The sequence below is a fragment of the Falco naumanni genome, chromosome 7, assembly GCF_017639655.2.
Source record: "Falco naumanni isolate bFalNau1 chromosome 7, bFalNau1.pat, whole genome shotgun sequence".
Taxonomy (NCBI): Eukaryota; Metazoa; Chordata; class Aves; order Falconiformes; family Falconidae; genus Falco; species Falco naumanni.
In genome coordinates, this window is record NC_054060.1 from 52383099 (window position 1) to 52402235 (window position 19137).

Below are 19137 nucleotides of genomic sequence, written 5' to 3' on the forward strand. Positions count from 1 at the left end.
CCCCGACAGCGGCACCGAGCCTCCCCGCATCGCCCCGGGCCGCCCCGGCTCGCCCGCCCTCGGCCGCCGCCGCGGGAGAGGTGTGGGCGGGGCTGGGGGCGGAGCAGCAGCAGCCCGCCTATGGCGGCGGCCGGGCACCGTGACGGGCGCACGAGAAGCGCAATGAGCGAGAGGCTGTCGCTGGGAAATGCAGCTCGGCCGCGGGCCCTAGCCAATGAGCCGGGTGGGGGCGGGGCGGGGGCGGGGCGGGGCGTCCCGCACCCGCGGTGCTGCGCGCGGCTGAGGTGGAGAGGTGAGAGCGGGCGCCGCCGCCGCCTGCTCGGGCTGAGCGGCCGCGGGGCCGGGCACAGCGGGCAGCTTACCGGGGCGGGCACGGGCCGCAGCATTAGCAGCAGCAGCAGCAGCAGTAGGAGGAGGAGCAGGAGCAGCAGCAGCCATGGATCACTACGACCCGCAGCAGACCAACGACTACATGCAGCCGGAGGAGGACTGGGACCGGGACCTGCTCCTCGACCCAGCCTGGGAGAAGCAGCAGAGGAAGGTGGGCGCGCCTCTGTCCTCTCCCCTCCCGGCACACCGCGGGGCCACCGGGACCCGTGCCCGCCACCCCCAGCGGCCGCGGCGGGCCGGTGCGCGCCTGGCCGGGGGCTGGCGCTGCGCGGCGTGGCGAGGCGGCGGGGGCGGATGGAGCGGGCAGGTGATGGCGGGGAAGGAGGGAGCGAGGGAGGTGCCGCGGCGGTTCCCCCGCAGCAACAGATGTCCGCCCTGTCACCGGTACTCGGCCCGCTAAGGCGGGCCCGGCCCGCAGGTGCGCCCGGGAGGAGCGCGGCGGGCAGCTCACCCCACGCCCGCCGCCCCCGTGGCCCCCCCGCTGCCCCCGCCCCGGCGGCCCGGCAGCGGGACCGTAACTGGCTTCTGGTTTGAATGGTGTGGTTTAGGGCAGGGCTTGCGCGGAGCTCATGTCCAAAAATGGTAACATTCGGCCCTTTTTTTAAACCGAAAGGGTGGCGGGGGGGGGGGGGGGGCTGAGCTCAAGAGGAGCTCCAGCCGCGCCGCTCTCTAGTTATGTTTTTTTTTCCCCTCCTCCTTTAAACCAAAAGCATCCTGTATTAGATCACTCAGGAATCCTAATCCCCGAAACATTTCCGTTTTAGTCACTTCATCAGGCAACAATACAGCAGAATTCGGAGCAGGGCTCGCGCTGCCATGGCAGGGACACCCCGGGGTGCAGCGGGGTCCCTCCGCGCTTCCCGGCTCGCACTTGCTCACCCTGGGCTGGCGTTGGGGTCGCGCCTTGCTCAGCCCCAGCTGCGAGCAGGCAGGGGAACCCCCAGCCCTTCCCTGCCCGAGGGGAGGGTATCGCTTATTTATGTGTAGGTGATCTATTAATGTATGTGATGTGGCTTCTTGTAAGGATCTGGGAGCAAGTGGGAAGGAGGGCACGGCAGTGAGAGGACTCTTCTTCTTCAGCCCCTCTGCTTCCGGATGGGGGGTTTCCAGGTTCTCCTGTTCATAGCGTCTGAGGTGGCACCACTGAACTCTGGAGCCTGATGAGTTAATGGAAGGTGGTAGCTATAAAGCTGCTTGGAGGGACCTGGGTGGTGAGAGTAGACAGCATGAGAATTAAAGCACACAAACAAGGGCATGTAGTGGAGAAAGGGTTGATGGGGTGTGAGTTATGTTTGTTACATTTCAACAAAGGAGAAGGAGGGGAATGTAACTGTGGTCTGGGGTGTGAGTCCTGGGTGGCTTATAGGAAGACCAGGCTCTGCTCCTTTGAGGGGGAAAGTTTCTTCCTTTTCAAAAGAACTGCCTAGCTGTGATCTGTATCTCCAGTCCTATACCTATATGAGGTAAATACATCTAGAAACGGCCAGCAGGGCCCAGACCGAGATGGGCAGTGTTGCTCACAGGCTGTGAGGGAAAATGATTGTCATGACATGGGGAGTTTTTTGCCTTTCACAGTGCAGGGTGAGGCAAAATATTTTATATGTAGTGGCACACTGACTCGGTTGTCAGAAGCTGGAGCTGAACCTTTGGCTTTAAAAGGAGTCCTAAAGCCCAGGTTGTGGTACGTGCAGTAAAGGCCATGCTCTTTTAATATTGTCTCCTTCTAGGAGATAAGTCCTCTTGATCTTATCACAAGAGGGGGACAGAGAGCTACTCTGTTAACTTGGTTACTTGGGCAGAGTAGGGGAGAAGCCAAGAGGGAGTTTTAAGGAATTAACATATCTGTTCCAAAATAACCCAAGCCAATTTCTTCTGATGGTCAGCTGCTATCAGTTGAATTTGATGTGCTGAGTGTCATTCTCCAGCTTGCTGAACAGCAGGGCTCTAGATGGTTAGGTGCCCTTCGCTGGTGGTGGGGTTGCTTGATTGCTTTTCTTCCTGCCGACGGACAGTTGAAGCTGTTCCCTTGAAGCTGTTCCCTTCTGCCGTGAGTGCAAGTTCATGGTTTTATCGTGACCCACCCCTCTGGTGTCTGTAGGTAGGAAGATCAAGTCTGGGAATGATGGCTCCCAGTTGCAGCCAGTCAGGCTTGTGCACCCTCAAAGGGATAGATGACTGGACCCCAGCCTGTGTAGGCTGTGCAGATACTGAGGGACAGTTTTGTTCCCTTCCCCAGGGTCTGAATGTGACCGAAAGCCCTGTCAGGGTCTTGAGGCTTGATACCTTCAGAGGTGACGAGATGACAGTATCCACCAAGCATAAGCCTGGGATGTGTAGTGTAGCAAAACTGTCACCCCTTCTTTCTTGTGAAATGAAATCACTGCAGTAATTGAAGTTAAATGTTCATTACTGTACATGTTAGTTGATACTTACTGAGTTGAACAGGAGAGATTTGTGCCTCCCAAGTATTCCTGGAAGCTCTCTTCAAGCTTAGTGTTTCCTGGTTGATTCATGTGGTTTAGGTTTTCCTTCACCTAAGGAATAGCTAGAGAAATTCTGATAGAGGAAATCTAAGTACTAAATCAGATAGTACTAAATCTGATGTAAGTACTACCAAATCGTTGCTGCTGTTATTATTTATGGCACTGAGGACAGCTGGTGAGGCAGACTTGCAACTTCTGTGCTCAGGGCCTCTATGGGAGAGGAGATGGCATATCTGAAGTGGTAGCATGGCTGGTAATCCAGGGACCAAGTATCTGTGTGAGAAGAGACTGTGTCTTGCTGGCTGTTTCCCACCCAGCCCCTTGTGTCTCAGCTTAGTAAAGCCCTGTGGGCTGGGGAGAGCTGTGCCACAGTGCTGTCCTGTGCAGCTTTGTGCAGCTGGGACTAATTGAAACTTGGGAAGCAAACAGTCTAGAGATGTTACTCAAAGATGAATTGAATCTACCTCCCCTTCTCCCAGCTGCATGGACTCGGCAGGGCATCCATCGGAAGCAGGAAGATCTGTGACTTTTTTTTTTTTTTTTTTTTTTTGTGACAGCCTCAAGAGGCACGCTGTAAGGACAAGTTTGCTGAATTTTCAGGAGATGCTGGTTCACAGATTTTCTGTGTCCTGAGAGACAGATATGACAGCCTTAGCTGGCTGGAATGGTGTTTGAGAGATGATCTTGTGAGCTGCTTTGAGATGGGTAAATAGGTGAGCTGCAGAGTGAATTTCATGTTTGCAGTGTGCAGCTTGGCCCCCTGAACATGATACAGAGAAGAGACACTGGTCTCGTGCCTCTTCCCACCTGCCCCTTCCTGGGAAGTTACTGTTTTACAATGTAGGGATAAAGTGACAGTTCCTGGGAGGAAAGCAGCTTTCCACGCGAAGCCTATTTTTCATGTCTATCAAAAGAGGTTTTAAAGAGCTCGTTGCAGCGTCGCTATTCGTAAGCGGCAAAAAATACAATGTGCGGAACAAATTCAGCTACTTCTCACTTGATATAAGCCTCTGCACAGCCTTTTGTTCGGGAGCAGGGGGTCTCTTCTGGGAATTAAAATATTTTCCCCTTTGCACTGTTGAACTCATTTCAGTAGTTTCTTCTAATAGCCTTTTCTTTCCTCTCCCATCTCTCTTCTTTCCTGTCTGGAGACAGGCCTCAAAGTAGCACCAGCCAAGGCATAACGGAATTGATCCTGCTGTTCCCGTGTTACAAAAAACTCGCTGAAAGGCATCACAACAGTCTCACCTAGCTGTTGGGGTAGGAACCTTGCTGTGTAAAATGTACGTATGTTGGTGTTTACTGGCCAAGAGATTGTCGCTCATGCCCACAAGGACATTTCTCCATCTTGCTCTGCAGGGTTCAGACTTCTCCTGAGTCAGTCTGAGGGCTTTTGGTGAAGGAGCTTTGCTGAAGCTTTGGTGAAGGATTTGGCCTTGAGGGATCGGGTGAGCCATTTGGTGCTCAGCATGCCTGGGTCATCTTTGCGGGTGAGGTGAAGGACATTGGAGATAAGGACAACCTCCTGCCACTGCCTCCTGAGTGTCCCAGGGAGGTCAGGAATGACACTGGGGTGAAGTTGGCACTGCTTTGGGGTGTTGGTGGAGAGAGGCCCTCAGGCCCTGCATGCCTCCTGTTGGCCACTCTCGTCAACTGGTTGGTCAAGGTGCACCTTGTTCAGGGTTTATTTTAAAATCTGGCCTGAAGCAACTTGTCCCAGCTGTAATGACCTGGCAGCTGCTGTCTTGACAATGAGTAGGAAGACGGGTTCATTTGCAGCATGTAGAAGACAACCATATACAACTTAAATGCTGTAAGGAACGATAGTAATGCTTTTCCTTAACAAAAAACCCCAACCAACCAAACAAAAAAATTTGCTGAAATAAATGTGCCTTGTCTTTATCCAGTGCTGCTGTGCCTCACCAGATTGGCATTTCTGTGGCAATGTGACAGTAAATAATACCTCTGGCTGAGAGAGCTGCATCGCTTAGGTTTACAGTGCTGCTGAAGCAGTGATAGTACTGACTTTGGGAGCGTCTTTTCTGCCCTAAAGAAGTACTTACTAAGCACAGTTATTCACAGACTTGCAAGAAGTTGCCTGTTAGAAATGGCCGTCTCCCAGGACCCCTTTTGACACTATGCCATGCACTGTGTGTAAAGATACACATAAATACGGGGCCGACTGCATAACCTAAAAAGCCATGGGTCTCATGGCCCTGCTGTGTCTGCATCCAACAGGTCTTACTGCTCTTGTTAGGATTTGAATTTTGCTGTGCTAATTACCTCTCTGTTTGAGGTAGGGTTGTTAGTGATAGAAAGTACCTGTTTAACAGAGCCCAGGTCCCTCATGGAAACACCCCACCTCCAAGCCTGCGGGGTAGCATGCTCAGATCAGGTGGCATAAGTGTGACTACTATCGCCACCAAAATGTAAAAGTCACAATCACAGCTTCCTTTGCCCTTGGACTGAGTGTACTCTTGTCCAGACAGGGTCTGTTTTGAGAAGGGTTTCTAGATTTCCAGAAAACTACATTTGTCATAGTTGCTGTGGATCCACAAGAGGTGTGATACTGCACCTAGTCTGTAGTTTGCTAAAATTTCTTTCAGTACCATTACAGATTCAGCCATGAGGCAAATAAAAGTGTGTCATTAGTGAATGTACAGCACTGAGTCCCTTTGCTCCTGCTGTGAGTGATGCTGTGTAGTACTCCATGGGCCATAGTGAGGGATGGTGCTTGTGTGGTCTTTGCAATGTGGGTGTGCTGCCGGAAAGGTGGCCCTGATGCATGTGAGGATCTTCTGTGCCTTATTTTGCACCAACCAGTATCATACAGAAGCAGAATGCTGAAATTTGTAAGGCTGCTTGCTCAGCTGCTCTTTTATAGTCAAACAGGCAGGCAATATAGGTCACCAGATATCTCTTCCAGATCAAGCTTTTGTTGTTTAACATAGGTAGCTTGTTGCCAGATACTTGCTCTTCAAAACACTAGACTCAGAAGTTGCTGTAGGGGGCTCTGGAAATATCTGGCTTTGTAGATCAGTTACTTGTCTTGAGTGTGGGAGCTGCCTCATATTTTCTGTGGTCAGGTTTCGTCAGGATGTGCAGTTGTGGTTTTTTTAATGACAACATTATTATTCATTGTAACCTCTTGATGCATGATGAATGAGGCATGTGCACTTTGCAGTGACTTACCCACCTATTTAGCATCCTATTTAAGCGGGGGGGGGAAAGTAAGGAGAAAGCAGACATGGGTTAAAAAGGAGACCACGCGTACTTTGGGGGGCTCGGTAATGGATCCCAAGGTTCAAATTATAAGAACATGATACTTGCCAAACTGCATTGAACTGTTCCTTCTCCTAATGTTCTAGGGAAGGGTGGAACACCTCAAAGGCATCCGGCTACCAGCCCAGTGATGTAAAGTGTGTCTGTCTGGGGAATTTCTTGCTGACTGCTTCAGGCAACCAGTTTAAATTCTTCTGTGTGTGATTTGGTAATGACGTTTTTTTGCTGTGCATAAGTGCGAAGGCTAGAGAGGATAACATTGTTTTCCTCCCTGGCCGCTTGCAGTGCTTGGTGGTGTAGCTTGGGGCATCTGGCATGCCACATAGGGCATTTTTAAGCAGAAACTGATTGGAAACTTCAGTTTTCTTGGCTGTCTGGTGAGAACTTGTCCCCTTAGAAGGAAGTGGGTGCTTTTGTATGAGGTGCTGTTGTCTGGCTATGAAATTCAAGTGTAACTGGATGGTAGCTGTGAGAATGTGGACCGGTAAACCTGTTAAGTAAAAGTGTTTGTGAACACCGGGACTGCATTTTGAGAAGCAGCGTGTGTTACAGTGGAGACTCAGTGAATGAATGGTACCTGCTCTTCCCAGCACTGAGGTGACCACCATGAATGGTAGCAATATGCTCCCCAGCTGCTCCTGCTGCAGGCACCTTGCTCTTCCCATGTGTGCTGTGTGAGAGGTGCAGTTCTCATGCAGTTTTTTAACTGGAGGAGGAGCAGGGTTCAGTTGGCATTTCTGGCCAGGTTGTGAGCCTGTGTCACCTTTTCTGTGCCACCTCACTGGAATCCACTTAAGACTTTGGCTTGGAGTTCTTAAGGCTGGCACAAGCAGCAGTGACAGAGATGGTGAAAACTTGCACGGCTGTGCTGGGGAAGGACTGAGAGCATTTTCCAGCTGCCTGTGGATTATCACTGTTGTGCCCGACACTCAGACTGTTATCTGGGGTGCACTTACACTAGCAGAGGATGGCTGTGCTCCTTCTGACGATGAGGTGCAGAAAGCAGTCACTGTAGAAAAGAGGCTGGAGATTTGTCTGGGGAAACGTTGTGAAGCTGCTAAAATGCAACACATATAGTGGACTGGTCTCACTTTAATGTGTTGCATCTGCCCCAGGAGCTTGCTGGATGTGTTGCTGTGATTTTTAGAGGTGTTCTGTACGGTGTTTGAGGAGGATGGGATGCAACAGAGTTTACTCTTCTTTTATAAAGAGCATAGAACTGATTTCCTGCCATGTGTGACTATTGGAAACATGATGGTTACCATGTGGAACGTGCTTAGCATGACTACTACAGATCTTGTATAGCAATGTAAAACCCTCTCATCCCCTCAAAGCCATAGGTGAACTGTGTGTGTAGGGGGAAAGATATGTGTAGTATGCATGGCAAGTGCTAGGTAGGGAAAACCATGACCTTAGGAAGAAAGGCGGTCACCTTTTTCTTCATAGGGATGTAAGATATGCATTAACTTGGGTTTGGGCCTGAAACATGTTACACAGAGCTTGGACCTATTGAGATGAATTGGTGTAGAGTGCCAAGATAGGCTGGTCAGCAGCAGGACCTTCTGCTGATGCTAGTCATGCCAGAAAAGTCTGCTTTGTTGAAGTCTGTAGAGCCACCTGGTGTGTGAGACTGACATACAGACTCTCAGTAGTCACCCTGATCACCAAGACAGAACTGGGGATTCCCTTGGGCCAACCCAAAAGATGCTTAAGTGAGCAAACCCACTAACATTAATATGATTAGCAAAAAAAAAACCAAAAACCTTCCTTCCTGTTCCCCTCCCACTGTTGCCTTTGCTGCTCTTGTCTCTCCACTGCCTGAGAGTAGAACTTGGTCATAGGATGTTTGTGGTGTGGCCTGGTGCCAGTTTAACCTCTTGGCTCCCTATTAGGCAGTAAAGCAGAACCATTTTTCCCCCATGTTGTTTTCCTGTTGTTGTCTTTCCTGCTCTGCTGGCAACAATGTGCATCCTATTGGTAAGGGCTGGGTCAGGCCTTTGCAAGCCAACCCTTGTATGCAGCTGACTGACTTCAAGCTTTTACCTGCAGTTGTCCTCTCTTCTTCCAAATCTGTTGCTGCTTTGAAGCACTACAACGCGAACAAGACTCTGCAGAGACCTTCTCCATGCTCTAGTGCGCTGAAACAGTTCCCATTGACAGGCCTGGGGTATGCATGGATAAACAAAGGGGATTGTGGGGTCTCATCCAGATAAATCATTGATTTGTCACTCTATCTATGTAAACTGAAAACCTCCTGGAAATGTATTCATCCCTGTAGCGTGGGAAATGATAGCAAAACTGGCCTTTCCATTGTATTGGAGCCAAGAAGGGAAGTGTTGTCAGGTGAAAAGGCCGTGTCTTGGCTATTAACACTCACTACAGTGGACACCACTGATGTGAGTCTCCATATATCACTCAGATTGGAGTGGTTTCAAGTAGGTCTCTGAATGCCAGCAATCCAGGGCTTCTGGGCAATATTACAGGAACACACCAGTGTGGATAGTTGATAGACAGGTGAGGCTGCAGGGAAGACTTCTTAAACAGCAGCTTTTTCCACATCCTCTTAGATGGTTTATGTGGTCAATGGGAAGTCAGGGATGACTTGCTGTATCAGCTGGTTGCTTCTTTGGCCACGTGCTTGACTTTGCAGTGACCATGCATTACTGCGATGCAGTGTGCCTTTCAGGATAGCACAGGTGGGCTCTGCTTGTGCATCCTATGCATGTCCCTCGTTTTCAGAGGAACCCTTGTGAAGTCTTGCATCTCTGTGCCACACAGCACAGTGTGGATGGGCAGCCTGTTCACCCTGCTCCTTCCACGAGCAGAGTGCTGCATGGCTGGAGAAGTTACATGTAGGATACTTGTGCTTCCTTTTGCAACACTGAGGACAACTCTCCTGTCCTGCAGAGGTGCTGAACCAAGGCCAGTTGGCAGTGGAGGAAGGACTTTCTATGGCCTTTGGATCAAGCAGCCAGGGCACTCGCTATTCCTTGCTGCAGCATACGATGCTAAACACTTGAACTTTACTGCTGCTGTAAATGGAAGTTGTGCTGTTATATCTTCACTCCAGGAGCTAGCCTGTAAAGGCCTCTGAGAGATGAGAGAGAGTGAGAGAACCATGTATGGTCTCTGCATCCCAGCTGAGTATTCTTTTCTTCATCATGGAAAGTGAAGTGTACATCTCAGAGTCCTGTTTTCTGGCCAGATTCATTGGCTCTATAGCAGGCAGAGTTTCTCTTGCTACCCAGTGTACTTACTTAACTGTGATTCCCCCTCAGTTTATTTAAATCTGCCCTTCAGTAGGTGATGTTAATTCTGTTACCTTAATGCATTATCCCCAAGAAAACTTTAAAACGTGGCTCCACAAGCGGGAAGAAAAAAGCACAAGTTAATTTCTTAACTGCTAAACAATGCCAAAGAAAGGACACTTTTGTTAAAGCTGTTTAGAACACATCTTTACCAGGGTTTATCACAACACAAAATACTTAATTTCCTAGGGAAAACTTTGATTGCAGCCAAAAGCAGTTCCAGCTTTTTAAGCATATTTATGCTCCCAGGTGAGTTTCCTACATGTCTTATCTAGTTTGGGAGATGTGGAGATCTCCCACCAATGAGGGAGGGGAGACCAGTATGCAAGGGTGTGGTGGGAAGAGGAGTGCGGAGATACATTTGTTCAAGCCTCTGCCTTCCCTCTAGCTCTGCTCATGGTGTTGATGTACAGGATGAGCATCTTCAGAGGAAGCATCGGTCTTGGCCACACCTGGCTCCGTGCACAAAGCAAGGCTTTGTGCTTCGTCAGTGCTTGCTCATCCAGCACCTTTTCGCCATGGCACTTGCAGGCGGCTGTGCTGTGCAGAGAAGCTGGGTGGGGGCAGCGGGGGAGTACATTCATGAATATGAACCAGTCTGTTTCAAAATGGCTAACGCGTGGAAACTTGCCTTTTCCCGAGGGTTTTGTTGGGCCGTTGGGGAGCTCTGGCCAGGGATGAGACTATTTCCAGCTGTGGTGAGCCAAGTGTGAACTCACTCTGGGCAAGATGCCCAGCTCCACTGGTTTTCTCCTGCCAGAAATCCTCACCCTCCAGCCAGCGATACCAAACTCTGTTTCTGCCAGTCCTCAGCTGAAGACCTCTGAAGGGAGAGAACAAGGAGACCAAGCAGAGCAAGATACTGCTGAGGAGGGGGTGATGGGAGTCAGTGAAAGGCTTGTGCAGGGGTCATGATGGTGGGGTGCCACCACCAAGGGGTGGCTGTTGTGGGTGAGGGCTGGCATGGGGTGTAGAGACCTGCATTTCGTAGGGTGAGTGGTGAGGGTCCAAGGGATTGGTTTTCCTTGGTTAGGCAGAGCTACCCAACCCACAGGGACGTACTGCTAGCAGCACCAGCGGGGTAGTCGTCTAGGAATGAGTATTGTTCCTCTCCTTGTGGTTTCAACACACTGGGGATTTCTTCTGTAAAATAGAATATTCCTTTCCTCTTTTATGGAAGGTGCCTCAGGGAGGAGGGTGCCCTTCAAGGGTGGAAGCTGTGCACCTGGGACCTCTTGCCCTCCATGGAAGAGGCATGGTCGCAAAAAAACCTTCATCTTCCAGAGCTGGCAGTCCTTGTTGCAGTCTCTGTGCATTGGTGTAGGACTTCTTGCAGGGATCGATTGGTCCGGCTGCTTTTCTGCAAAGACTGCTCTTCAGTCAGATGCTGTGGAAGAACAAGGAGATGGGTGAGTGTCAGGTGTGCAGGGAGCCTCACTGCATGTTCCTTGTATGGACTTTATGCAACTGAAGGGACTAAGAGGTTAATGCCAGATACTGTGGCCCTTCCAGTGCTGGCCACAATTGCTAGTAAAAAGAAATTTCTAGCTGCTCTTTCTGGTGAGTGCCTTTGGCTCCTGATACTGTGGGTGTTTGCATTTGGCAGTTGGTTGGAGCTAGCAGGTCGCTGTGAAAGAGTTTCTAAAATGCCTGTAGTCACAACTCCTTGCATGCTGAAACAAAGCATCACAAGCATGATACTGTGTCAGTAACTTAGCATGCATACACCTGTCTGCATCATGTCTTCTGCAACACTCATGCAGAGGTGTTGGAGCTGACAGGGCCAGCGTATGAACAGGGACCTTTGTTCCTGCAAGCACACTTCCTCCAACACTGATAATTTTCATGTGCCAGCCTATTATTTAGTGACACATTACACTGCTTCTTGCTGTGGCAGCCTGTTGCAAATGTTCTGACCCAGCCAGCTGCTGACAGCCTCCTGCAGGGTGGACCACTGAAAGCTGTTTCCATCCTAGACCCAAACGAGTATTTCCCTCCCCCTCCTGTAATGGCTTGTTTCTTTAAAGCTGTTAACTGGCCATAATCCAATCATTACTACTGTAATTAGTGAACTGCTTACAGTAACTAAAACACTTGAAGCGTAATATCCTCTGCGTTTGCAGAGCTTGGAACAACTTTTGCCTGCAGTCCTGTGAGAGGTAATTACTGCTGATGGCCCCGGGGTGGGTGCAGGGGACACAGGGCAAGCCTGGCACAGGCCACGCTGCCTCTGCTGCCTCTTGTGCCAAGCTCAGGCTGGTGCCAAAGCCCCGGCTGGTGCCACGTGGGCTTCCCACAGCAGGGAGCAGCTCAGGAGCTCCATGGAGGTAAGCCAGTGTGCCCAGCTCATGGTGATCTCCTGGTGCTCGTTTATCAGAAAGGAGGCCTTCCCTTTGCAAGCTGTGTCACAGAGCACACTGGTGTTGAGTGGAACTTGCAGGGCAGCTGGTTGTATTGAAGGTGTGATGTAGTAGTACTTAACATTTAGTTTGTTACATGGCAGAAAATATCTTATGTTGCAGCAGACTCAATGTCTCCTCTTGCTGTCAGAGGACCCTGTTATCCCTACGCACAGTGTCTGTGCTCTCCACCCACCCGCCAAATTACTACCTTTGTAGGCAAAGCCAAGAGACTTCAGCTTCTGGTCCTGCAGTTTCATTCTGCAGGACTTTGGGTTTCCAAGCAGACACATCTGTCTGCTGCATTCTTCAGCCACTTCTTTTGCGAGCAATGAGCTGGCTTTCCTGAAGGATTCTCCTGCCCTCCCCTTCATATCCTGACAGGAGGGCAGTACCAGCGTGCTTGTCTCCAGCCTTTGTTCTGCTTCCTCATTTTTAGTTCCTGAGATGAAGCTTGTGACTCGCTCTTCCCTCTTGGGGAGGAGGAGGACCATGGAGAGGAACAAGTGTGGGCAGCTTTAAAGTGGAGAGTCCTGCTGGATGAAAGGGGGCGAGGGTGGGTGAGTACACACAACTGCAGCAAGCACAGGCCCTGCAGTGGTAAAATACCTAGCTGCCAAGCCGTCAGCCGGCCGGGTGGCCGTCAGGCTGTACTTGCCGGCTGAGGAAGGGTATTCATTTGCAGTATTTGGCCTGTGATGGGGTCAGAAATACAAAGTGTCTTTTCAGTCTAAGGATGAGTTGGTTTTTTGTTGTTTGGTTGGTTTTTAAAAAAAAACCAACAAACAAAACAATGAAACAAATAACCAAACAATACCACCACCACCCAAAAAACCCCAAAACCTACTCCCATCATGGGAATTTTGTTTTGCTCTTGAGCAATTATTGTGCAGATTATTCTCCAGGCTTCATTCCTGTGTGGTGCTGGGCAATAGAGGCACTCTAAGATGCACAGTCTGCGTCATGGCCTCTGGCAGATGACATGAATAGAGAAGCAACCTCTGATGAGAATGAATTTGTTCCATATGCTCAGTATTTAGCTTAGGAGGGAAGAGATTTTTCTCATCCCTCCAGATCTTGTGCATGCTATCAGCCTCTGCCACTTACCTGCTGTTTTCACTGACTTGCATGAAAGATTGAAAACGTACTTGTTTCCACGGAGTTCAGAACGGTCAGTAAGGTGCGGAGGAAGTCCCAGAGTGCCAGTGGCCAGAGATCTCTGTGATGGGCCCTGTGACGTGCGAAGATCTCTGCCTGCTGGCCTGAGCAGTCAGCTTGTTGCCTTAAGCTACACCTTTGCAGCTATGTGCATCTTCCTGCAGCCTCTTGCCCTACTCATAGCCTGCAGCAACTGTGTTCAATTCCGTATTTTTCTGCACTAGCACCATACATTGGACTTGTTGGTTTGAGGTGCTGGCACAGACACTCTCAGCATACCCTACTTGAGTGCTTCCCAGTCTCTCTTCAGGATGAGGTCTCATAGTAGACCGCTTTAGAGTGGTGCTTCTGGATTTCTGTCATCTTTAGCTTCAGATGTCTGCTTTCAGTGTGTTGCTATAAAATTGCAAGTATAGATGTCCCTTTCTCCACACCCTTCCAACGCTGCTAGTGTAGTACAGCAGTACTCAGTAGTGGGTTTCTGATGTAGGCGTAACCAGAGAACAAAATCACCAGCATGCTATTTTTTGTTAAATTTTGCTTTGAGTTTAAAGCCTCCTGTGGTACTTCTCGATATCTCTTTTTCTATCTATATTTCCCAGTCCCAAATTCTCCCTCCTCCTCTTCTCCCTTCGTTTTCTTGCTCCACCTTCATTGACAGAAGCTGAGAAGGGAAATCTCTGTTCCCATCTTACTCTGCCATTGTGCTCGGTGATCTCATATGCTTTAGATTGAAGATTGCTATTCTGCTTAGGTGGGTTGCTGGCTTTCATGGTATGATACATTAACAAAATTACGTGGTGCTGGGAAGAGCTTTTGAAACTTCTTGTTAGTAAGATTTTAATAATTCTCTTCATCTCTTTCACACAGAGACTGTTTTGGTGGCGTTGCTTTCTTTCAGAGCTTATTTGGAAGTCCCCCACTGGCAGTGGGTTCTGGCAGCCTCTGGGCTCTGCTCTTCGCCTAGAGAGCAGTTCCTTTGGAAGGGCTGTACAGACCGAACCCACACCTTGGACTCCCACAGCCTGACTGTGCCCAGTGCAAACACGCCCCTACCTCTGGCCTGCCTGCGGCTGCCCTGCTCAGAAGCAGAACTCTTCTTCAGTGCCAGGGTGCAGCATGCAGGAAGAGGTGTCCTTTGGATAAGCACGCCTCTGGGTGTGAATATTGTCCTGATGCTACAGCAAAGAGTGAGCTATTGGCAACACTCGCTTGGGTTTCTGTTCCCCTCTGACCTTCCTGTGTGGTGGATTGGTAAATCACATTCTCCTATGACTTACTCTCATGTGAAGCCTTAACAAGGTTTTGTAAGGGTGCTTATTTGTCGTGAAGTTGCAGTGCACCAAAACCACCACCACCCTTCCAATCTTAGTCAAAGAGAACAGAAATGTTAGCTAGACGTGCCTGTTTCTGTCAAACTAACTGGGCTTTAATTCCCCGCCCCCCAAGTTGGTACTTGTTTTACCTTCTCAAGAAGATATGAGTGGGCAAAATATTTCACGTGTATATTGGGCATAACACACTCTAGAGCTCTTAGTGTAGTTTTGTGTAGTGCTTATCTGCTCTTTGGCTAGTGAACTTTGGTACTTCTGCAGCCTTTGGAAGGGGGTGAATAAATGTATTGTGTAATTGCAGTCTGTAAAGTGTATTCTAGACAGTTTGCCAGAGGGTGACATAAGGTATATACAAATTAGCAGTCCCTGATGATTCCAAAGACCTGCCAAAATCTTTTGCACCTAATTTATTTAACTTTTGCATGTGCGAGTGCTGAGTATTCTCTCTTTGTCCATTTACATAAGGGGCAAGACTCACTCCAGATGCAGTTTCACAATCTTCAGTCCAGTCTGTGCTTACCGGTTACTTGTTCTCAGTTGGATGCACTCATGATCAGTACCTGCACATGCTATGGAAAAGTGTTTTTTCAGAGAGATAAGAGTTGATCCTGCTGAGCCTAAGGTTAAGAGGAGGAGGTGGTGACAGGGTGGGGGATGACAAGGGTGATTGCAGGGTGGAACTGCTCACTTCAACGGCAGCTTGTCAATAAAGGGGTCAGTGTCAGCCATGAAACCAGTCCCTCAGCAATGTAGTATTGAGCAAATGCAGAGGGGGCCTGGTTCTGGCAGCCAAAAGAGCTTGAGATCTGTGCTCTGTTCCAGGCTTCTGAATACCTTTTGCTAGGTTGGAAAGCAAAGCAATGCTTTCTCACTTTCTTTAAGCCCTTCCCAAATTCCTTGAATTTTTGCAGCTTGGACCAGGCATAGTTCTAGTCTGCATGTGAAAAGAATACTGTCCCGCCAACTCTCCGTAGGTAGGAATGCAGTTTAAAACCACCTCTAGCCATGCAAGATATCTGAGATTACGGGGGAGGGGTTTTGGAGTGAGGGAATGGCAATCTGCCTTACACAAGTGATGTTTGAAGCAGTGAAACTGTGTTTATGGCTTGATAGGGTAAGGGGGCTGCACTGAGAAGTGTGTGTCCCCAGCTGCTCCTTCCCTCCCTTGCAAGGCACAACCTCTGCATTGCTCCAACATGACTGCTTGGGGAACATGAACTGTGAGCCAGATGAAAGAACTTAATCGGTGTTAAAATTAATTTGCCAAAACAATAAGAGGAAGAACAGTTAAACCTAAATAGCTCACCACAGTGAGGGAGCAGCATGGGAGAGAACTGGAGAGAATCTAAGAAAAAAACACTCTTAACTGTTTTTGCTGTGGAAATAAATATCAGTAGATCTGTGTTCTCAACATCACGGCTCCCCAAGCACTGGCCCTGGATTGGGATTTGGCATTTGTCTCATTTTCAAGTCCAATGCAGGCTCCCGCCTTCTGGAAGCGAGTGCTTAATAGCCAGTCAAAAGAACCGCTGCGCAGCAGCTGCTGAGCTGGGAAAGAAGCTGCTTCTGTTGCCTATGGAGGAGTATTAGCTGCCGCCTTTTAGGCCCTGCTGAGACTGCTGGAGCTCAGAGCAGTTCACACAAACCCAGTTGCTGAAGCTTTGAGGAAACAAAGCTGCTCAGCACGTGCAGTCTTTAGCCCTCGAAAGTCTGAAAGCTCAAAACCTGAAGACTTTGCCATGCTGCTTTGCAGAATACCAGACTTCCTCCATGAACAGGTACCAGTAGTCTGATCCCCATCTTTGAAGAGTGGCAAGGCTGCTGTAGGGAGTTTGGGGAGCAAAGGGCTGTGCTGTGGGTTGGCCGCTCATGCCTGGGAGTGGTGCTTCCCTGTTAGGATAATGCAACAGAGCTGGCTGTTGCTACAGTGAGCTGAACAGTGTCCACTGTCAGTGGAGGATGCTGTGCTGCAGCGGCTTCACTGATGGGTACCTTGCTCTTTATTCCCTAGCAAATGCATAGTGCTCTGATCTGATTTGCTTTTGCTGCCTGATTGCTGTTCATATGGACCTGTACTGCTCTGCCAGCTGTTGCTTCAAGTGCAGTTCAAAGTCTGCAGCATGAATGTGTTGAGGTTCTGTGTTTAGTTGTTCTGGGTAGAGCTCATCCTACAGCAGTCCTAAATACAGAGAAGCAACACAGACAGCTGGAAACGGGCTGTAAATTGTCAGGGTTGGGTTCTTAAGCATCAGGAAGTTAGGGAAAAAAGTGCTAGAGAGTAGCCTGTTAAGCAATGCAAAGGCTTAGCTGTTTTGGCAGCTGAGAAGGGAAGAAATAAATTCTAATTCACTTAACAATACCTTACCTGCGTGCAGAAATGGGCTGTCTGGCTCATGTCATGGGAGACAGTCTAATGTGGAAATGACTAACTTCCTCTGGCAGTTGCCAGTGCACTGCATAGGATGTAGGAGGTAGGATGTGAGGAGGTCCTGGGCCACTGGGAAGTGTAGCTAGGCTTGTTAAGTACCAAGTGTAACCTAATGCTGTGAAAATCCCACTTTCTTAGTTGGATTGCCTGATTTGTGCAGGAAGAAAATGTTTCCCTTACAAGCACAGTGTTCTGTGACCATCTGACTGCATAAGAGGAAGGAAGAGTCCTGCAAAGGTTAGATCCTATGTGCTTTGATGATGGGGTGTGATCCCATGGGAAGGAAGAGGATCCCGTGGGGGAAAGGGGCTGAAATTCATTACTTACCTGGCTTCCAGCCCACAGGTTCAGGTCACTTTCTCTTCCCAAGCTGTGGTGGGTGCTGGTGTAGGGCTGCATGGCTGTGTCCGCACAACACGCGTGGCAGCCGTTGGAGCAGGAGCACTGCGTGCGGGGCACTGCAGCGGATGCTTGCGCAGCAGGCACGGTGCCCCTGGGCAATGGCCAGCACCTACTATAGCGTGTAACAATCGTGTGATTGCTTGCTGAGGAAAGGGTTGAGACAACTTGCAGCCTTTGCTCTTCAAGCCCACCCACTGGTTATTCAGTGTGTTGGGAGTGGGATTGTTTCTTCCTGGCCCACAGACAAGATCAGCTTGAGCCTCCCACTGCAGGATCTTGCTGGCCCATACCCTTTTCCCCGTGAAGCTGCACGTAGACCAGCGTTGTTGCTGGACATGGCTGTGGCTGGTGTCCAGCCAGATGATTGGGTCAGAGCAGGATGGGTCACTGAATAAAGCAGACTTCCAGGGGACTAGTTATGGTGGGAATCATGTTCCTCCTTCTGGGGCCTTCCATGGTGTGGATATGGCTTCCCAGAGGAGACAGCAGCAAGCACAAAGCTGGGGACAAAAGGCCAGTCAGTCTGAGGAGACACTGTTTTGCTGTTCCCACTGCAACTTTGTGCTGATGTGCAGCTGCCGGCAGGAAGAGGGTTAAGTGCACGTATCACATGGCGCGGTTCTGTTTACTGCATAATTGGGGCTGGCATCCAAATCCGGAAGAAGATTAGCACTTAACCAGAGACCCTGAAACAATGTGTTTCATGTTGGTATTCCTGAAGCTATGCAGCCTGACATCAGCTCTATTGCAGGGACCTGCTCATCCCTGCAAGCCTTGGCGGGTGCTATGGGGAGAGCAGAAAATGGATGGTTTTAGGAACAAACCCTGGATTGGGCTGAATTGCACTTGTCACTGGTGTAAGCTTGAAGCCAGGGGAGTTTTGCCAGGAATTAACTTATTCTGTAATAACTTCATCTCTACCAAAGCAAGTTCTGGCTGGATCCTGGATTGAGATTAGTGCATGAAGCTATCTGGGCTTGACAGTGACCAGTCTGGGAAATAGGACTGTGTCCCTTGCCACAAGGTTTTGGATGGGTGTCACTCAGCAATTTTGCCAGTACTGAGTACAAGCAGTTACACTGTTGGAGAACCAAGCACAAAGTTCAAGCGAGTGTTTTAGGTGTGGCTTTGAACAAGAGGGAAGGTCTGGTCTATAGTCATTTTCTAGTGTGGTCTATAGCTTACCCTTGCTGTCAGCAATGGGCATAACTAGCAAATTTCCACAGGGCCCAAGGAGGGGTGTGATTTACCTTCCTGCTATTCCTCCTGCATAAGGCAGATCCCTCTGTTTCTTTCTCTCTCCTGACAAACAAATCTCTGCCTAAGCACATACACAGCATGGGGCTTTTCCATTCTTCGGTCTAGTACCAGTTCACTTGTGAAGACCTGCCTTGTCCTCTTAGAGCTTCCACACATGGCAGCAACCTGTGTCACTGCTGATTTCCAAAGCCATTTCTGAACATGCCTGTCATCTCTTAGGAATCACAGAAGTTTGTTTTCCTCCATGCTTCCAAAGGTTTTTTTCCATCATCTTTGTCTTATCTGGAAAATCTGATCATCATGCATGGATGAAGTTTATATGAATTGAACATGGGAAAGGAAGGAGAAGGGTTCTTCCCGCCTGCCCTGTGACGAAGCCAAAGAACTTAATTGACCATCCTGTTTATTATTGGGGTCTACCTGCTTAGGAAGCTCTTGGGCTGAAGGGGAATAGGAGAGGTTTCCTGGTCTAAGCACAAGCTTGAAAACCCTGTCCATGTGTCTGTTAGTGATGTTGGAAAGACTCTCCTCTCTCTTTTCCTCAATGAAGTTGACTTTTGTTTACTCTTTTACACTTCAGCAGGAAAGGAGATGTTTCCTATTCTGCTGAGTGCTAGATATGACTGCTAACCTATGGTAAAGTTTTTTCGCCACAAATATTAAAATACAGCAGTCTGAGTCCATCTTGAATTT

The 19137-nt window shown here is 49.3% G+C and overlaps 1 protein-coding gene across 6 annotated transcripts in view; it reads left to right on the forward strand.

The window, feature by feature from the left end:
* Positions 1-257: 257 nt before the first annotated feature.
* Positions 258-19137, forward strand: part of ACTN1 (actinin alpha 1) — a 90868-nt gene continuing 71988 nt past the window's right edge. For 3 of the 6 annotated variants that reach the window (XM_040600727.1, XM_040600731.1, XM_040600730.1), the window contains exon 1: positions 259-541. In XM_040600727.1, coding sequence (XP_040456661.1) covers positions 437-541 — 105 coding nt within the window. In that variant the 5' untranslated portion in view covers positions 259-436. Of the gene's footprint in view, positions 542-19137 lie in introns of all 6 variants that reach the window. The other 3 variants (XM_040600728.1, XM_040600732.1, XM_040600729.1) reach the window with 2 other exon arrangements.